At 32.1% G+C, this 21,719-nt stretch overlaps 1 protein-coding gene and 1 non-coding gene across 2 annotated transcripts; both read left to right on the forward strand.

Moving 5' to 3' along the window:
* Positions 1 to 14,681: 14,681 nt before the first annotated feature.
* LOC107845502 lies at positions 14,682 to 18,488 on the forward strand. The gene is made up of 3 exons (XM_016689865.2): positions 14,682 to 14,927; positions 15,831 to 16,007; positions 18,267 to 18,488. Exons 1-3 carry the CDS (start codon positions 14,820 to 14,822, stop codon positions 18,303 to 18,305), a joined length of 324 nt encoding a protein of 107 aa, XP_016545351.1. The 5' UTR covers positions 14,682 to 14,819; the 3' UTR covers positions 18,306 to 18,488.
* LOC124886916 lies at positions 16,114 to 16,203 on the forward strand. Its single transcript, XR_007044317.1, has one exon. It is a non-coding gene; the product is annotated as a small nucleolar RNA snoR26 (small nucleolar RNA).
* Positions 18,489 to 21,719: the final 3,231 nt, after the last annotated feature.

Raw genomic sequence — 21,719 nt, forward strand, 5'->3', positions numbered from 1 at the left:
CTAACCTTAAGAGTATGTTTCTTTGTCTTTCATGGAGAAAAGTTCATGTGGTTCAATGTGTCATTACTGTATGTTTTAGCTTCCTGATCGTGATCTGTGAAGTATGAGTACAGTTCCTGAATGTTTCATTTTATTATTGCTGCACCACTAAGGATATTTACCTGTACTAAACAATTTAATGACATGTTAAATTGGCTTGGGAAACTTCAGAACAAGTTGAGTCTAGAAAGGTGCTATTTTGGGAAAGAAGAATTACACTATGGGCTGATGAGAATTACTAGGTTACATACTGCTTCTTGTCGTAAATGCATATAGTTTCTAATGCTAAACTAATACTGTGGTTACCAAGAAAAATAGATGATATTATAAGATTTAAACCATGCTAGGTCAAGACTTTTAGTGCAACTGTTGTCAGGTTGGTCTATCCAGTGTACATGGTTTACAAAAGTTTTCTTTTAAAAAAAAATAGATTTCAACTGAAGTTGACAGAAAAAGTAATCACTAGTTATTTGGTTGGTATTGTGAAATGTGGGAATAAAATTGGTGACTAGTAAACATTCACTTGACTTATAATTGACTTGCTAATAAAGTATGATAACCTTGGAAAAATGGTGATTGTGTGTATAATTTAGATATTCATGCTCATGCATCTACTTATATGATGCAATAATGACCAATTGTAAAGTATGATGATATGGGTTGCCTTGCATCACTTATACTCTATTATTGTGGCTTGTACATGTTCATTGACTTGGCTACACTGTGTGGACTGCCCTTTCCTATTGTTCGGGATGGACTGCCCTGTCTTGTTGTTCGGGACGGACTGCCCTGTGTTATGTTAGAGTTTTGTGAACATCTGTTAGTACTTGATGACCGAGTTATCACAATATGCTCTTAAATAAGTATGAGGATCGTCGGTTCCATCAAACAAGTCAAACTTAGGTGGCTTGAACCCGAGTGGCAAATCAACATCTGGATGGATACATAAATCTTCGTAGTTCAAATGCTCGTTGACTTGAGTTTCCTTGAGGTGTTTCATTGCCTGCTTTAGATTACGAAGCTCATTTACGATTATGTCATCTTCTTCTTTCGTCCTTGAATTTATCAAAAACCTACTTTTAGCAGGTATGGTGAAAGCGGGTGTCTCAATCACACATATTGGAGAAATATATAGTTCTCGAAAGGTAGCGTGATTTGTTTGTTGAATATCACGAGCAGATGTGACAACATTGGTATGTGGGGTGCAATGAGGAAAATTATGGAAGTTGATGGGTGTGAATGGGGATGACGGATTTGTTAAGACAATAGTTGTTGTGGGAGGTTGCACTAGCTGATAGTGTTCAGGTATTGGAGTTTCTAGCGATGAAAAAAGAGGAGGGCGCGATAGAGTAGCCACAGATGGTTGTGCAAGGTCCCTTTCTTGGTGTAGTTTTCCTCTTAACGTCTCGAGTTGTTGCTCTAAGAGAAAAATAAGTTCTTCCTTATCTACATCATCTTGTCTTTTGAAAGTCCCTGATACGTTTGCTAGCGTTGGAACATTTCTAGTCGGGTCGACGATATTGGTGTTCATTCTTGGGATATAGCTTAAGTCGACTAGTTCTATCGATCAACACAATCAACCTCTATCGGGGGATAATGCAAACACAAATAAAAGTTAAAGAGTTAGTTCGTGTCGATGGACAAATACATTCTGACAATCTCAAGTAAGCGCATCCTATATTTTGGAGCCTCTTTTTGCCAGAGGTGGGTCTTCGTCCAAACAAACTAATATAGATGAATCTAGATTTCAACACATTTTAGATTCAGAACGATTTGAAGTTTTCTTGAAGAGGGAATATATCAATAAGGATGGCTGAGAGAGGCCTTGATGATGGTGATAAAGATGTACAATCAGTATGAATTGATAAGAGTGATCTAACGTAAGAGGAATATTGATGATGCCTCACGCTCATCGGCTGGAAAGAGTTAAAAGTAGATGGAGATGAATAATATTCCACATTTATTATCTTGAAGAAGGGTGTCAAATAAATGCAGAGCTTTGAATAATATTCTACGTCGATTGACTTGAAAGAAGGAATCAAATGTTGGAAGAATGCCTGACGACATTCCACTCCCGTTTGAACCAGAAAAAGTCAGACGTATGTGAAGTTTTTTAGTGTATTCCATATCTGTGGACTTGAAAAGAAAGTCGAACGAAAGCAAAACCTTTTTTAAGAACACTCGACTTTCATGGACTTTGAGAAAGATATTGGTAAAGCAGAGTTCTAACAATGCTCTGTAAAAGGAGTGTCAAATATTGCCGAGTTGGGTAATACTCTATATCTATTGACTTGAAAATGATGGCGGATGAAGGAAGAGTAAAAGAAGGTCAATCTGATTGTTCTGAATCCATTTCTGGACTATCTGAATCAGTTCTTACACAAAATATGTCATCAAGGTTTCATAACCTTCTGATGAAAGGGTGGCTTCCTAGTTGCGAAGACAATACCTTGGACCATCCCACCTAAGGTTTATGCAGCATGACCTATTACTAGAGTAAGATTTTTCCTTAAATGTTTAAGAATGGGACTGAATATCTGCGAGAAGGTACACTAACCTAATTGTACCGACTCTGAAACTAAGGAATCTAAAGAAGGTTCGGAGGAGTGCAGTACACCCCCTGCGTGTTCAGTGTGTGAATTGTGTACGACCAAGACTCGATAAGAAAATGCAAGTGATAAAGCAGTAACAAATAGTGTTGTTCAAACAAATAAGGAACGCAAGTTTGGATTTGGCTTGCACCCTTTCACACAGAGCATGTTATAAATATCCGTACGGCAAATAACATAATAAATCATAAAAATCCTAAACTAAGCATGTTAAGGTTAAAACCTAAGTTCATTATATTCCCCAATAGAGTCGCCATTCTGTCGCACTCTATTTCGAACCGGTCGAAACAACACACGACGTATGGTGGCGCTTAATGACTTTTGGGATTTGAAAATTTATTTTTTTTAGAGTGGCCACCTAACTTTTTAGAAAAATTAGGAAAAAATTATTTTTTATTGTAAAACTCTGTTTTAGTCTATTGAAAACATTTTGAGATTCTAAGTAAAGGTTTTGGTTACCCGAGGGGAAGGTGTTAGGCACCCCTTAGAGCCTACATAAGTATTCATCAAATTTGAAGGAAAACCCAAAGTATATAAATGGACACTCACGACATGTGAAGATGCTATCTATGGTATTGCAAAATACACATGCATGTTTCAAAAAAAAAAAAAAAAACGGAACGTTAAAGTTAACCTTAATATTGTTATAAAGTCTTACAATTTTTGCTAAAATATAAAGTTGCTACGTGCATGGAGGAATCATTTGTGAGGCAAAAGAAAATACAACTTTTAAAGACATGTACATATTTATTTATCGTAAACTATTGCATATACCTCGAAATATAAAAAAAAAAAACTTATTTATCTCGAGAGTAAATTTATACAAATACGTTTCTCGCCAAGACTGAAAACCTATAAATATTATCAAAATGCGTTAACAAACTATTTTTTTTTTTTTTGCGTGAAGTAGACTTGCGCATTCTTGAAATGTAAAAAAAACCATGATATTATTATTCATTTAATTGTAAATAGGTAGTGGTTAAAAGTAGCCAGGATAAGGGTAATAATAAAAATACACGTATGAATGTATGGTTGAGATGAAGTGTAGAAAATAATAATAATAATTTTATTTTTCTAAAAAATGAGTAAAAGTAACAATGAAACATTTCGTATGTGATAAGTGTGTAGATATACTTACCTTATGTTTTCCTTTTTAATTTATTCGGGTCTTAAAAAAGAGTCTAGACATTGAAACTCGCATTAAAAAATAATTGAAAGTGAATCAAACGTTTGACATAATTTAAATTATTCAAATAAGTTGGAATTGATAAATAGCCTCTTTTTAAAAGAAAAGCTTGAGTTCTATCCAACTGCAAAATAATACTAAATTCTCTTTATTTGAAGAAAACGTTGAGGTCACAAAACTCGTCATCTAAAAAGTTTTGAAGAGAGTAATTAGTTTAAATGTTAGCTCAATATTAAATTTGCTAAAACCCCTTTTTATTTTATTTTATTTTATTTTATTTTAAAAAAAGTTCATTTAACTAGTCACGTGTTAATCGCAACAAGGTGACTAGGCTTAATTTATTTCTAAAGGAATTCATAAATTCTAAACAATATAAACACACAAGTGTTTAATAAAGTTCACTAATAATTAAATATAGTTTCAAGTTAAAAATAACAACATGACGTGAGTATTAAATGAAGAGAAGGGACTAAGAGACACTGTAGACTCCTAATGGAATTTGAGCTTCTACTTTACGTGACTCTGAGGCTCTGCGATCCTAGCAATTTGTTGATCCGATGTTATAGGTCAAGATGAGTTTCATTGCGGAACTCCAACTCCCGGGTTTACATGAAAATAAAGAAAAATAAGAATTAGAAAATGATTTAATTTTCAATAAAGAAATGAATCACGAAATGAATATAATAGAGCACGAAACATGAACTTGAGATACAACACACATGTACAATTTTTCCAGAAAAGTATGAACCTGCTATTATAAAAGGAACAAAGCGCACACCCACAAACATATACTTCGATTCTTTTAAAACTATCGTAAAGGAATTCTATAGTCATGCGCATCAAGAAAAATTAATTTGATTTATATAGTCATTAAAGCTTAAAAAAATAAGGAGGAAAGAAGAAAGACCTAATCAACTATCATAAGCTTACACATGTTACTATTATCCCTATTAGATCAAAGGAATTTCTAAACCTTATTCTCAAATGAAATTTTCCATTCTCATGAACGTTTAATATGTATTCAAGTATGTAATGAATGGGTCCGTAGTACAGAAGCTTTCACATTAACAAAGGTACACACTAAGATTCTGATGGGTGAAAAATTTATTATTCGGGCACAGAACATCACGACTAAATCTACACAAGTTAATTTCATTTTTATTTTTTTTTGAAAATTTAGTAAACGAACAAGGCAGACGGAGAAGGATGTATTAATAATACTATGCTGGTTTTTAATGCATCTCGAGCAATAGGGATCCTAATTACTTACATAGTCTTAAAAATTACAACGTGAACGTAGTAGCCACACCGAAAGTTATTCGCAACATGCACGAACAGAACACTAGTTCCTGATTTTGAACACAAAATCAATATATTCTAAACGCAAACAAAAGAATGGATTTTTACGAGACCTGCAAAGAAGATAATTTGTAAAAAAAAAAAAACCATACTTTTAGTTGACTTTTATTCTAGATATTTCCAACAGTGATTCGAATCCATATTCGATGATTTGTATATTCCTAAAACTCAATCTGTTAATAATATAAAGAGAGTAGATGAAACAAATATGCACCTAAAAGGGCGATGTACAGTGGTGTGACTCCTCAAACTCATATGTATTTGGTAAAATATAAAACAGGGTAGGAGATGAACTCCTCACACTAAACATTCATATATTGAACAGTCGACAATTTAAAACAAGGCCCCATATTCAGGAATCGTACTCGCAGAGAACAAGAAACAACACCAACATATACTTAAAACCCAAATAAGTTACATATTCACATAGCCAAAATAGATGAAAGGGAAAAGGGATGAAGGCCGAGTCATTACCTTGTTTTGAGCAGCAAACTTGAGGCTTCAACGTCAAGTTTCCGGCTTGAGCTCGACTTTGGAACTCAATCTCGGAATCAAGAAAATACCAAAGATTTTTAAAAAAATTGAATGTGTGCTCTCCCCTCTCCGAATTTGAAATCTTAATTTTCTCTCTTATCCCCCGACGAAATCGAGAACCCCGTTTTGAACCTTTCTCAAAGAAGTCCCTTTATTTCGGATTTCCCCCAATTTTCTAAATCTCCCTCTTCTATTTTTGAAAATCCAAAAAAACCCCAATCCCTTCACCCTCCAGTCAAAAACCCCCCTCCTCAAGAGTGAAAAATGTAACTATTTATCCGCAAATCCGGACTTGAAACCAAAAATTTGCAGGGGCCAACGGGAAAATCGAAGGAGAGGAAATCAAAATCAAAATTATTTTGTTTTGGGAAGAGTTGATGCTGATGGAAGGAAAAACGTGTATTTGCCTAGGGGAGAGGAAGACAGTTGTTGGTTGTATTGGTTCCTTGATTAATTTTGATCCGTGAATAAATATTCTAAAAATAATAATAAAGTATATATAAGCTGATTAAAAATTGATTATTTTAATTCGTTCGATTTTTTAATCGGACGGCTAAGAACAAGTGTTTTATAAATATTAATAATAAATAAAACATATGTGTGTATATATATATATATATGGACAGTATAGAAAAGTTAATTTTTAGAGGGACTACTTTTGTTCGTCTGATTTTGCCCGGACGATTTAAATTAAATAATGATAAAAAATAATTAAATATATAAAATATATATGTAAATATAAATTATGAGATTGAAAATTTCGGATCTATGGGCTAAAAACAAATTGACTGGCTAGATTGATTGGAAAAGATGAAACGGACATGAAAATTGTACTGAATTATGGGCCAATTCTTAGGCTCCATGGCTAAAATTTATAAATAAGAGTTGAGGTTACAATAAAATAAAAGTTGAAATTGAATTATTGTTAGCCCAAATACTCTTTTTCTACTAAAATTAATTTTATCAATGCTTTCCGATATTCTAAAATTATTTTTAATTTAACGTATACAAATTATAGACATAATTTGTATATATATGTAGAAATAAGAATATAATAAAATATTAAATATATATTTTATATAACAAAAGCATAAATATCTATGGTCATAATATAGCCTAAAGAATAAAATTAGAAAAAAAATGCGAATGCGATCACTAAAGATATTTTATTTTATTTGTTAAAATATTTAATTATATTAAAATTTTTATAATATGATAGAAAACTAGAAAACCTATAAAAATAGAGATAAAAATGCATGTCTTATTTTTTATTTTAATTTTGAAATTAGTTTGGGCCAAGAACATCGATAAAATTAATTAGAGGGAAAGAGCGAGCCAAAATTGGGTGTCAACATACGTGAGTCTTATTCTCTTATATATGTGATACCCGCGTAGAAAGTCCGACACTTGGCTCTGTTCCTATTGCGTATGAGTTTCCTGAGGTATTTCCTGACGATCTGCTTAGTATTTCCCTTGACAGTGAGATTGAGTTTGCTATTGACCTTGAGCCTGGCACCCTACCGTATGGCTCCTGCCGAGCTTAAAAAGCTGAATTCTCAGCTTCAGGATCTTCTTGGTAAGGGTTTCATTAGACCGAGTGTGTGCCCATGGGGAGTTCCTGTTCTGTTTGTAAAGAAGAAAGATGGTTTCATGCGTATGTGTATTGATTATAGGCAGCTTAATAAAGTGACAGTGAAGAACCGTTATCCTATGTCTCACATTGATGATTTGCTTGACTAGCTACAGGGTGCAGTAGTGTTTTCTAAGATTGACTTGAGATTCGGGTACCATCAGTTGAGGATTCGGGTTGAGGATATCCCGAAGACAACTTTCAGGACCCGGTATGGTCACTATGAGTTCTTGGTGATATCTTTTGAACTGACTAATGCCCCTGTCACGTTTATGAACTTGATGAATCATGTGTTCAGACCCTATCTAGACTCTTTTGTCATTATGTTCATTGATGATATTCTTGTGTACTCGAGGAGTAATGAGGAGCATGCACAACACTTCAGGATTGTGCTCCAAGTTTTGCGAGAGCATGTGCTTATTGCCGAGTTCTCCAAGTGTGAGTTTTGGCCTGAGTCGGGTCTACCATAGTACCCATCTTGGACACCACATGTCTGAGAAAGATACTGACTCAACACATTGAGAAATTGAATTGAATTGAATTAGACTTGCTATTTTAATAAATATGATAATGATGAGAAAAATAATAATATTCTCGTAAAATAAAACATATCATGTATGAAACATATCATTACTCCTCGAGTACACAAGAATATCATCAATGAACACAATGATAAAAGAGTCTAGATAAGGTCTGAACACACGATTCATCAAGTCCATAAACGTGTTAGGGGCATTTGTTAGCCGAAAAGACATCACCAAGAACTCATAGTGACTATACCGGGTCCTGAAAGCTGTCTTTAGGATATCCTCAGCCTGAATCCTCAACTGATGGTACCCAAATCTCAAGTCAATCTTAGAAAACACTACTGCACCCTGTAGCTGGTCAAACAAATCATCAATGTGAGGCATAGGATAACGGTTCTTCACCGTCACTTTATTAAGCTGCCTATAATCAATACACATACGCATGAAACCATCTTTATTCTTTACAAACAGAACAGGAAATCCCTATGGGGACACACTCGGTCTGATAAAACCCTTACCAAGAAGATCCTGAAGCTGAGAATTCAGCTTTTTAAGCTCGGCAGGAGCCATACGGTAGGGTGCCATAGAAATAGGTCGGGTGCCAGGCTCAAGGTCAATAGCAAACTCAATCTCACTGTCAGGGGAAATACTAGGCAGATTGTCAGGAAATACCTCAGGAAACTCATATGCAATAGGAACAGAGCCAAGCATCGGACTTTCTAAACGGGTATCACATATATAAGCGAGATAAGACTCGCAGATTCTTTTGAAAGATAACATGAGATGATGCCCGGTTTGAGTTTGGAGGAATATATAATAGTTTGATGATTCCCGGTAAATCCGGAGGAATATATGGTATTATGACGATGTCTGGTTCGAGTTCGGAGAAATATGTGATATTGTGATGATGCCCGGCGAATTCGGAGGAATATGTGATATTGTGAGAATGCCTGGTGAATCCGGAAGAGGTAAGAATATTATGATGCTAAGTGGGGCAAATTTACTTATATGCAATGATATTTGTAAGGTTAGGCCATGTCGGGCCAACCACCTATGTGCTTGTGTAGTTGTGTCTTGATATATTAATGGATTGATCTTTAGGTGTACTCTCCGGTGGTATGGGACTTCGTGATGAGTTCTTTGTTGTGTGCTTCCCGATGGTATGGGACGTCATGGTAAGTTCTTGTGCTTTATATTCTAATGATGGTTAGTGTTGATTATGGTAAATATATGGTTGTTATTATATATATGTGACTTAGCGCTTCCAAAATGAGTACGCATTTGCATGACGATTATGGTATTTATTGATATGATACTCTATGCTATTGCTATAGTAGATTAGTTATTTTATGTAGTATTATCGAAGAAGATTCAGGTTCAATCCTATCATTTGAGTTTAAGTTATTGTCTTACTTTATATCGTCCTTATATTATAATTTAGCTAAGTCGGTCAATAATGCCTACTGAGTACCCGTGTTTTAATACTCATACTACACTTCTGTACCTTTTTGGTGCAGACCCAGGTCCTAGTTGCCGCTGTTGAGCTAGTTCGTGCGGGTTGACTATTCGGAGACAGGGTGAGCTCTTGGAGATCGAGTTGCCCTCTTTTTTCTCTATCCTTATTTGTCTTTTGCTTTCAAGATAAATGTATGAGATTATTTAAGACATTTTAGATTCTGAGATTGTAAATTCCTCTTGTCAAGTTTAGAAGCTCTTGTATTAATACTATCCAGTGGTGTGATTTATGTTTGAATGTCGGTTGTCCTTAGTTGTATAAATATTATTTTATATTGTGTCCATATATAGAGTCCATGTTGGACGTTCTTACCAAGGGAACCCATTGCCATAGCTTTGGGTTACGGTATCGGCTTACCTATCGGTGGGATGTGGTAGGTGCCATCATGACTCCAAACGGGGTCGTGACAAGACAACAGAGCATCAGACAGTTTGGAAAACCACTGCCTGGAAGCTTGTTTGAGGCCATAAAGAGACTTCCTGAGCTTACAAACCAGAGGAGTAGAAAAAAAAGAGGGAGAAGTGACCTGAAGGCCAGATGGGATCTTCATAAAAACATCCTCATGAAGGTCCCCATGAATAAAAGAATTGTTCACATCTATTTGGAACACAATCCAATTATTTTTAGCAACAAGAGATAGTAAACACTTCACAGTGGTCAATTAGACCACAAGAGAGAATGTCTCATGATAATCCACACCCTCCTTCTGAGTATCACCTCTAATAACAACTCTGGCCTTGTACCTTTCAATAGTACCATCAAATCTCTGTTTGATCTTGTGCACCCACTTACAAGGGATGGCCTTCTTATGTTGAGGAAGTAGCACAATATCCCAAGTATGATTTGACTCAAGAGCTCTAACTTCGTGTAGCACGGCCTCTTGCCAAGCAGTATTAGAAGTAGCCTGCTGGTAAAAATGAGGCTCATGCAAATGCAAATCAACATTGGACACCTTAGAATTAACTTGAAAAGGAGTAGTAGCACTGGAGCAAATGTAATCATGTAAGTCAGAAGGGGGATGTACAACTCTAGAACTCCTTCTGGGAGGTACTGGAAGAGCAAAAGTAGATGGGGGAGTGGTCTCAAGTAGAGCTGGAGAAACATCATTGACCACATGAGGGGAAGGAACTGAAGGAATGGGAGGATCATCATACACAGAAGGAGAAGGAAGGAAAGTGTAAGAAGTAGAGGAGGAGGGATAAGGAAAAATATGTTCATGAAAGATAACATCCCTGGAATAAAAAATAGAAAGAGAAGAAAGATTGAATAATTTGTAACCCTTCTTACCACTGGGATATCCTAACAAGAAGCTAGGAATGGATCTTGGTTGAAACTTATCCCTACCGGGCTTAGGTGAGGCAGCATAGGATAAACAACCAAAACTCTTCAAATGCACATATAAAGGGGGAAGCCATGGAGCTTCTCATAAGGAGATGTTGTGAAGGACAACAGAAGGAAACCTATTAATAAGATAAGTGACAGTTAAAACACAATCACCCTAAAATTTAAGAGGAAGATGAGACTGAAGAGCAAAGCTCTGGAGATTTCAAGAAGATGTTTGTATTTTATTTCCACAACCCTATTTTGTTGAGGGATGTGAGGAATAGAACTTTGATGAAGAATACCATTGGCAGAAAAATATTGTTGAAGGTCAACATAATTCCTTAGTTTAAAAGCATTGTCAGATCTAAAATGCTGAACAGGTAACTGGAAAAGAACTCTAACCATGGACACCAAAAACTTAATGAGAGAAGTTGCACTAACCTTGGAGGCTAGAAGATGAGTCCAGGTAACTCTAGTGAAATCATCAACTAATGTTAAGAAATATCTAAATCCATTGTATGTGGAAGTATGTAGGGACCCCAGATATTAATGTGGACAAGTTGGAAAAGAGAAAAAGAATGAGTAAAACTTAAGGGAAAAGGTAGTCTATATTGTCTAGCCTTGGGGCATATATCACAGTGGAAGCCTTGAGAATTTAAAATTTTATCAGACAAATAGGGAATAGACTTCATTTTGTGAAAATAAAGATGACCCAGCCTTTGATGCCAAACCAAATCAGATTTATTTATAATACAAGACTGATTACATTGAGAAACAAAAGTAGGAAAAGAACAGTGACAAGTAGCAGAAAAAGAAAAAGGAACAATAGGATTAGAAGCATCCACAATGAAATAGTACAATCCATTCTCACTACTAAACAAAGGCCAAAAAGCGACGCAAAAAAAAGCGACGAACTGTGTCGCTATAAAAACCGACGAGAAAAGCGACACTGTCCGTCGCTTTTTTAGTTTAATATTAATTTTTTTTTCTTTTTTATTAAAATCGACGACAAACGTCTTAATATCTGTTGCTTTTTTTCCCGAATTATTGCACCAACTAATTAAAAAATAATTTATAATTTTTTATTAATAAATGCGACGGATGGCGTCGTAATTTATTTATAAATAATAATAATTAGTTTTTGAAAAGCGACGTAGTCCATCGATTTTTAGATTTGATTTTTATTTTTATTTTTATTTATTTTTATTAAAAGCGACGGACAACGTCACTATAATTTTTATTTTTTAAAACATTAATTCTAGAAAAGCGACGTTATCTGTCGCAATTTGTAATTATTTTTTATTTTTTTTATTTTTTACAAAAAGCGACGGACATCGTCACATTTGTTAAAACTAAATAAAAATTATTTTTTTGAAAAGCGACGTTGTCCGTCGCTTTTTAAATTTAATTTTTATTTTTGTTTATTTTTATTAAAAGTGATGGACAACATCACTAAAATTTTTATTTTTAAAATTATTAATTCTAGAAAAGCGACGATTTTCGTTGCAATTTATAATTATTGTAATTTTTCTTCAGTTTTATAAAAAGTGACGTACAGCGTCGCTTTTGTATAAAAAATATTTTTTTGAAAAGCGACGTTATCCATCGCTTTTTAAATTTAATTTTTATTTTTATTTATTTTTATTAAAAGCGACGGACAACTTCTCTATAATTTTCATTTTTAAAATATTAATTCTAGAAAAGCGACGTTGTTCATCGCAATTTGTAATTTTTTTTATTCTAATAAAAATCGACGGACAACGTTGTTTTTTTAAAACTAAATAAAAATTAATTTTTTGTAAAGCGACGTTGTCCGTCGCTTTTAAATTTAATTTTTATTTTTATTTATTTTTATTAAAAGCGACGGACAATGTCGCTATAAATTTTATTTTTTAAAATATTAATTCTAGAAAAGTGACGCTGTCCGTCGCAATTTGAAAACATTTTTAATTTTTTTTATTTTTTATAAAAAGCGACGGATAGCGTCGGTTTTGTTAAAACTAAATAAAAATTAACTTTATGAAAATGACACTGTCCGTTGATATTTGATCTTTTTAATTTACTATTTAATAAATAATTTTTATATTTAAAAAAATTAAATGTATTCAATTATATATTGAATACATTGATATCATACGATCAATTGATCAAAAAAAATTATATATTATTGAAGTTATAATATGATAATATAAGCTAAATTTAGTGATAATTTTTCATTGTATGTATACAAAATGTTGTATTATAAGGTAATTTACTTGTGTATGTGATGTATGTTGTACATATTGTGAATTTTATAGTCAATCAAATACATATATTGAATACATTTATATCATACGATCGATTGATCAAGGTAATAATATATTGTTGAAGTTATAATATAATAATGTAAGCCAATAAATTAAGAGATAATTCAACAGAGTAGAAATAACATACGATGCATTACGAGGTAATATATTCGTGTATGTGATGTATATAGTATATATTATAAAGTTGATAGTCAATCAAATATATATACATATATATGTATGTATGTATAAATACATATCTCTCGTATAGTGATTTACATAGTAGTTAAAAGCTAGCTAACTGAATCTATATATCCAAATCTTTTGAATAATACGTTAACATCATATGATTGAGGTAATAAAACACTATTGAAAATATAATAATGAAGCCAATTAACCGACGATTCATCATATTAATACATTGTATTAACTTAATCGAAATTTCCAATTCAATCTTTTTTAACCCAATTGATAATCTCAATTTGACTCTTCTCCTCAATTTTAATCTCAACAGTTCACTATATTTGATCAACGGTCAGTATTAAAAATATTTTTCACAATTCTTTTTCTTGAAATTAGGGGTGTGCATCGGCCCATTCGGTTTGATTTTATATATTATCAGTTTGGTTTATCGGTTATCGATTTTTAAATAAGTTAAACCAATAATCAAATCAATAAGGTATTTTTTTTATTAATTTTTGGTTTATCGATTTTTTGTCCTTAACGGTTCGGTTTTTGATTTAACCAATAAGAAAATATGCATAAAATAGAAATAGTAGCAACTAATTAACAAGAAAAAAAATGAAATCTTAATTGCAGCAAAAATCATACATGATATGTTTTATTTTACAAGAATATTATTATTTTTCTCATCATTATCACATTTATTAAAATAGCAGGTCTAATTCAATTCAATTCAATTTCTCAATGTGTTTATTTTCTAGCCATCTTGTTCACAATAAATATCAATTTTAAGCAAATTGTTATTAATTCCATTTTTGACCAATTTTAAAATAATTTTAATCTCAGCCGTTGGTCAAAATCGATCCAACGGCTGATGTTGACACCCAATTTTGACCTCTCGATACTACTTTTAGGCTTCTATTTTCTCAAAATTATTTGATTTGAATTATTAATATTTTTGTGCACATTATTCTTATATTAAATACATATTGACGTGCCATATTCATAATTTAGAAAAATGCACAAATTATTTTAGTACCATTTTCTTGCTTCAAATAGATTTTTGACGTGTCACATCCATGATTTTGAAATATATGAATTATTTTGCAGTATCACTTTTACAATTCATTAATTTGAATATAATACTTCTCCACGTAATTTTATTAATTTTTTTTAAAATTCTTTTTGTAAATGTGCACACTCACAATTCACAAATGCATTGTCCATTATTATTATTATTATTATTATTATTATTATTAATTTGTACATGCTTACTTTATTTTTCGACGTCTTATTTAATTAACAGCCTAGTTCTATTCAGTTTATTATAATTATAGTCAATTTGTGACTAACTTAAAATTTTATTCAATTTTTAACTCTTTTTAAAATAAGTTTAATCTTAGTCGTTGATTAAAATTGATCATACGGTTGAGATCCCACCACCCTTCCCTTCCCTTTTAAATAAAACATAAACCCTAATCTCCCAATTTCAACAAAAAACAGCCGCACCCCATCTCTCTACCTCCTCTCTCATCTTTTTTCTTACCAACAACCATGACCGTCGTTCTCTCCGTCGCCAGTCATTAACCGAACCAGCGCCGTCCCAGCTGTCGGAGCGCCGCCGCCCAATGCCAGCAGCAGCCGGCGAAGCAGCCATAGCTGCTACCGCTACCTTGATCCCTTCCCCACGCTGGAGCGTCGCCGCCCAACACAAACCAGTGATCTGCTTGGCTTTGGTAAGAGTTATCTCCATTTGTTCTTTCGTAATCTGTAGCGAACTCTATTTTTAGGATATATTGATTTTTTTGGTATTTCACTTTTTTGAGATCTAACATCATGCTAAATAAAGAAAGTCATCTTTTGGTACAGTTCTAGCACAGGAGCAACTAGTAATGCATAGGAAAATTTTGGGATGCCCTTGGGCCCATTAATGAAGGACGTAGTTAAAATTCACTGATATTTTTTTTATTATATCTTTTTGTGCAAATGTATCACCTTGTCAAGCTATTCAATAGTATAATTATTTTGTTTCGAATATTATTCCTGAAAATTATTGTTATACCACTACTGTTAGAGGTGCATTTATATAAGTTGTTTTTAAATTGAATTCCTTGAATATTCAATTATTGTGATTCTATAACTTTGATTTGATCTTTATAACATATTAAACATCGAAAATATGCTTCATACATCATCCACAAAAGAATGAAGTGATATTTTCATCAATATCAAGTAGTACAAAACATAGAAGAGATTAAGTTGGAAAATGGATTTTTTCAATTTTGAAAAAGCAACATAGACTTTGGCCCTCTTTTAAACCTATGTTTAAGGTCACATTGTCACTTTCTGTTTACACCTTGTGTTAGTATTAGTAGTAAATTGAGAAGCATCTTTCAATGTCTACTTGTCCTTGTACATAAAATAGATAGATCCTTAATCTTTCACCTCAAAACTTTTGAATGAAAAAAAAAGTTTAGCGAAAATGACTTTGATATGAGTCTGATAGTTCAAGATGTGGAACTTTTTCTGCCTCACATCAAATAGCTACTCTCTCTGTTCACTTTTACTTGTAATATTTTTCTTTTCAAAAGTTAGTTGGACTAATTTTCAGAGGTAATTTTTTTTTTTGGTTTCCCAAGGTATCCCCACAGCCGGCAACCGTGAGACTAATCCTCTGTTCTTCGGTCAGCGCATTTTGTGGTAGAAAACTGACCACAGAGTTTGCTCCATTCGCCAGAGGCGGGGATCGAACCCCCGACCTCTTGCTTAAGAGACACAGCGCTGAACCACTATGCCAACTCTGGTGGTTTTCAGAGGTAAATTAAAAATTGATAAATTTAATATCTAAACTTTAGATATTTCCAATCTCTTCTGTTTTGTCTTTTCTTATTTGTTTTATGCAATATCTTCCTTTTCTCGTAAAAGGCATCAATGATGAATAATCCAATTTGTTATCCTTGCACTTTGATTGTTGAATGAAGATAATAATGAGGGAACATTTCTTAGATGCTTTTCTTTTCCTTCTTTTTTTGCTTGCATAGTATTTTTCACTCCATTCAGAATCATTCTATTGGAAAGATTTATTTATTTCCTAATCAAAATCATTAATTTTTTGCAAATGTGCTAACGGTGATTTTTGTAAAATCATTTGTAAAATAACTAGTGACTTGAAAATGATTAAGTGTAGTTATTTGAAAATAGTTAAATATAGTGACTTGAAAATGTGAATTAATTAATTGAAAATAGTTAAGTGTAGTGACTTGAAATGCTAATACATGACTTGAAAATGACTTGAAATATGTACTAGTGACTTGAAATGTGAATAAGTTATTTGAAAATTATTAAGTACAGTGACTTGAAAATGATTAAATGTAGTTACTTGAAATTGAGAACTTGTGACTTGAAAATGATTAAGTATAGTGACTTGAAATGCTAGTTTATGACTTGAAAATGGTTAAGTGTAGTTACTTGAAAATGGTTAAGTATAGTGACTTGAAATGTTAATTAGCTATTTGAAATGGTTCGAGTGTAGTGACTTGAAATGTGAATAAGTTATTTGAAAATTATTAAGTGTAGTGTAGTGACTTGAAAATGCTTTAGTGTAATTACTTGAAATTGCAAACTTGTGACTTGAAATCGGTTACTAGTGATTTGAAAATGGTTAAGTGTAGTTACTTGAAATGTGAATTAGTTACTTGAAAGTGGTTACGTATAGTGACTTGAAATGAATGATTAAGTGTTGAAAACGGTTAATTATAGTTATTTTAAATGTAAAGTAGTTACTTGAAAATGGTTAAGTATAGTGACTAGAAATGTGAATTAATTATTTGAAAATGGTTAAGTATTGTGACTTGAAATGTGAATTAATTATTTGAAAATGGTTAAGTGTAGTGACTTGAAATGTGAATTAGTTATTTGAAAAATTGTTAAGTGTAGTGACTTGAAATGTCTACTAGTTATTTGAAAATGATTAAGTATAGTGACTTGAAATGCTAGTACATGGCTTGAAAATGGTTAAGTCTAATGACAATGTTAATTAGCTATTTGAAATGGTTCGAGTGTAGTGACTTGAAATGAGAATAAGTTATTTGAAAATTATTGAGTGTAGTGACTTGAAAGTGGTTTAGTGTAGTTACTTGAAATTGCAAACTTGTAACTTGAAATCAGTTACCAGTGGCCTGAAAATGGTTAAGTGTAGTTTCTTGAAATGTGAATTAATTACTTGAAAGTGGTTAAGTATAGGGACTTGAAATGAATGATTAGGTGTAGTGAATTGAAAACGGTTAAGTATAGTTATTTTAAATGTAAAGTAGTTACTTGAAAATGATTAAGCATAGTGACTTGGAATGTGAATTAATTATTTGAAAATGGTTAAGTGTAGTAACTTGAAATGTGAATTAGTTATTTGAAAAGATGGTTAAGTGTCGTGACTTGAAATGTCTACTAGTTATTTGAAAATGGTTTAGTGACTTGAAAATGGTTAAGTGTAGTTACTTGAAAGTGGTTAGGTATAGTGACTTGAAATGTTAATTAGCTATTTGAAAATGGTTTGAGTGTAGTGACTTGAAATGTGTACTAGTGAATAAGTTATTTGAAAATTATTAATTGTAGTGACTTGAAAATGATTAAGTGTAGTTACTTGAAATTATGAACTTGTGACTTGAAAACGGTTAAGTGTAGTTACTTGAAATTGTGAACTTGATGCTTGAAAATGGTTAAGTGTAGTCACTTGAAATGTGTACTAACAACTTTAAAATAATAAAGTATAGTTACTTGAAAATGATTAAGTATATTGACTTGAAATGTGATTTAGTTAATTGAAAATAGTTAAGTATAGTGATTTGAAATGTGTACTTATTGACTTGAAAATGGGTAAGTATAGTTACTTGAAATGTCTACTAGTTATTTGAAAATGGTTAAGTATAGTGAAATAAAATGTCAATTAGATATTTAAAAATGGTTTGAGTCTAGTATCTTGAAATATGTACTAGTAACTTGAAAATATTAAGTGTAGTCGCATGACATATGAATAAATGACTTGATTTTTATATGTCTTGATGTAAACTTGCATACAGCTGACATTCGGTGGTGAAGGTGATTGGCCTCGTCCCTGATAAGAATTCGAAGTCAACTGCTAAAAAGAAATTTCGGACACCTGTATACTCCTATGTAAAAACTATAGCATTGTTTAAGTGTTTTGGTGGTTGTTGGTGTAGACACGTGATTTTGACCCTCCCCGAGTTTTATATATATTTTTCGATATTAAATATTTATATTTGGTCCGTTATTATTTTAATTCTTATTTCATTTTTAAGTAGATTTCATTTTAAAAATTGAAATAAAAAATCAAAAAATAAAGTTACATTTTAGGATATTCTTATTTTTAAATTTAAAATAATATAAAAAAAGTTTCAAAATTATATTTTTATTTTTATTTTAATTTTAATTTTATAAATAAGCTAGTAATTTTATTTTTTATTTATATTTTTATTTTAGGTTAGTTATATTTTTATATTTTTTTAAAGTATAAAATTAATTAGTTAATATTATTATTATTATTATTATTATTATTATTACTTATTTTATATATAATTTTTTTTAAACTAAAAAAAGGGAATCTTATCCTTAAAAAAAAAAAAAACTACCCTAACCACCCCCTAATTTCCCTCAACCCCCTCAACTCCCTTAACTTCCCCTCCTATATCTCTATATAACATACAACAACATACAAGAAAAGAAATACACACACGGAAGAGAAACAAGGAAAAAAAAAAAGCCTTAGTGGGAAAAGAAGGAGAAAGACAGAACAACATTTGTGGGAAAAAAAAAAAAAGGCAACAAAGAAGGAGAAAGACAGAACAACATTTGTGAAAAAAAAAAAAAGGCAACAAAACAAAGAGAGAAAAAAGGAGAAGGGAGACAAAGAAAAGAGAAGAAAAAGAAAGAAACAGTGACAAACCAAAAACTTGAAAAAGAAGAAAAATGCATGCACGAAAACAAGAAAAACAAGAAGAAAACAAACCAAAAAAAAAGGGCGATGAGTTGAGATTCCGTTCGAGTTTTCAAAAGTCATTCGTACTTTTTTTAATGAGTTCATCTTTCAGGTTCTCATTCATTTTGTACCATTTTATAAGTTTTATTGTTGATTGAATCATGAATAAAGTTATTCTCATGATTTCTTATATTATCTATTATGTGTAGTTTATTATTTATATGTAATTCATGTCTATGTCTTTATTTATAACTATTGTGTTACTTTTTAAATAATGTTAACTAGACTAGTTTCGAATTTTAAATGAATTAATTGTTTAACTGACTTCCGTTAAGAAGATGTAACATCACACTAAGTTGACATGCAAATAGTATGTAGTTATGTTATAAACCACAATTTATGAATCATGCATACAAAAACAAGAAAATACATTAATTTAAGAGTAACAACGACATAATAGAAATTAGTCTTGTAAAAAAGTTAAAAAGAATTTAATTGGTTTCTTCCTTTAAATAATTTCTCATATTTAAAATATTGTCCAGATGAGTGTGTTTGTGTATTCTATCACAATGTGTGGATGAGTAGATAAGCATATAACAATGTGTATGGATATGTCTATTTTTAGATATTAAATTCTTAAGTCTTCACGCTTGTCTTGGAATATTGAAAATATAGCAAAAAAAAAAAAAAAACTATTTTTTTTTAAAGATGAGTTTGGGATTATTTTATTTTATTTTTGGTCATAATGATTTGAGAATTTGATGATCTCCTAATGTGTTGCTCACGTATTCAATTTGTCCTTTAATTAGTAGTAAATTAATCTTCAATTTATAATATCCATTTTTTATAAGTTATTCATTGTTAGTTCACTTATTGAAAAATTGTTTAATATGCGTCGGTTATTGACATCGATCTATTAAATTAGAATACTTTTAAGCTTAAACATTCAAAGGCCCAATCGGTTAATTTAGTGTGAGGATAAAAGTGAGATGGGTTGCAGATTTATTCAAAACCCATCGAAATAAATAAAAGAGAAGAGAGAGAATATCCATTTTAAGGGAGCGAGTCGAGTTGCGGATTAATTCAAGACTCGTTGCAAATTTGTAAGAAAAGAAGAAAAAAGAATGAAATGGGCTAGAAAAATTGTTTCGAGATTACAAGAGATGAAATAAATGTCTTTTAATGCTAGACAAGCTTTAGGTACGTTCAATATATTTATCTTGATTAAGAATGCGGCGTACGTATCTAATTCGAGGATGCAATATTGTACTTCGGCAAAGATCGTCTTAAAATTATTTTTCACTAGTTTAATACAAGAGTTTTAAATATTTTAGTATATTAAAAAATGAGCGAATTTAGGCCTTAACATAATTTATTCAAATAGTTTAAATCAAGATAAGTAAATAAAAGCGACCGTGCTAGAACCACAACACTCGACGGGTGCCTCACACCTTCCTCTCGGTCAACAGAATTCCTTACCCGGTCTTCTGTTTTCGTAGATCAATAAAAAGAGTCATTTCCTTTTGATTAGGGATTCAAAAAGGTAACTTGGAACACCATAACTCAATTCTAAGTGGCGATTCTGTAAATAAATTAATCCCTATTCAATATCGTCACTTTAATTGGAAAACCCTTCGACTCGACCCTCGAGAGAAAAAAGGGGTGTGACAGTTGGATTAATTATTAAGTGTTTTGTATTTTGGATTTGGTTGTTTGAGTGTTATTTTGATAATGTAGTGCGTTGTATGGTTATTTTAGAAATGTGTATTGCATGAGGCTGTATATATTGAATTGCATTTTTATTTGGCAGGTGGGATGGAAAAATGCAGATTTTTGCATTCAAAAAAAATGTAGAAAAGCGACGGACATGGTCCCTTTTGTTCGTCGCTTTTCTGAAATTTTTAAAATATATTTTAAAAAAAGCGACGTTCAGCGTCGCTTTTTGTCTTCATTAAATAGAACAAAAAGCGACGGCCGATGTCCCTTTTTTTCTTCATTATGAAGAACAAAAAGCGACGGTCAACGTCGCTTTTTTCTTTCATTATGAAGAATAAAAAGCGACGGCCAACGTCGCTCTTTTTCTTCATTATGAAAAATAAAAAGCGACGGCCAACGTCGCTTTTTTCTTCATTATGAACACCAAAAGCGACGACCAACGTCGCTTTTTGTTCATGTCGTCGCTTTTTGTTCATCATGTGTTCTTCACATGAAGAACAAAAATCAACGCACAACGTCGCTTTTTCAAAAAATAACTAAATTTTTTCTCTAAAAGCGACGTTGTTCGTCGTAATAAAAGCGACGCAGACCGTCGTTTTAAAAAAACAACGCCCCTTTTTTAGACGAAAAAACGACGGATTTTCATCGATTTTGCCCAAAAAAGCGACGCTGGCCGTTGCTTTTTGACATTTTTTTAGTAGTGTCTCAGATCTACCAATTTCGAATTGCCTCTTCTGTGAAAGGCCCTGCAATACATATTTTGACTCAGTGAAAAGTGCATTATAGTTAAGCTGAGTAAGAAGTTTGTGGATGAAAATGA

The sequence above is a fragment of the Capsicum annuum genome, chromosome 8 (genome assembly GCF_002878395.1).
Source record: "Capsicum annuum cultivar UCD-10X-F1 chromosome 8, UCD10Xv1.1, whole genome shotgun sequence".
NCBI classification, from domain to species: domain Eukaryota; kingdom Viridiplantae; phylum Streptophyta; class Magnoliopsida; order Solanales; family Solanaceae; genus Capsicum; species Capsicum annuum.

Bases quoted from the DNA above. Each gene is read 5' to 3' on its own strand.
- LOC107845502 (XM_016689865.2), top strand. From the start codon at position 14,820: ATGCCAGCAGCAGCCGGCGAAGCAGCCATAGCTGCTACCGCTACCTTG. The intron at 14,928-15,830 runs GTAAGAGTTATC...TGGTTTCCCAAG, and splicing joins CAGTGATCTGCTTGGCTTTG to GTATCCCCACAGCCGGCAAC. The intron at 16,008-18,266 runs GTAAATTAAAAA...ACTTGCATACAG, and splicing joins AACTCTGGTGGTTTTCAGAG to CTGACATTCGGTGGTGAAGG.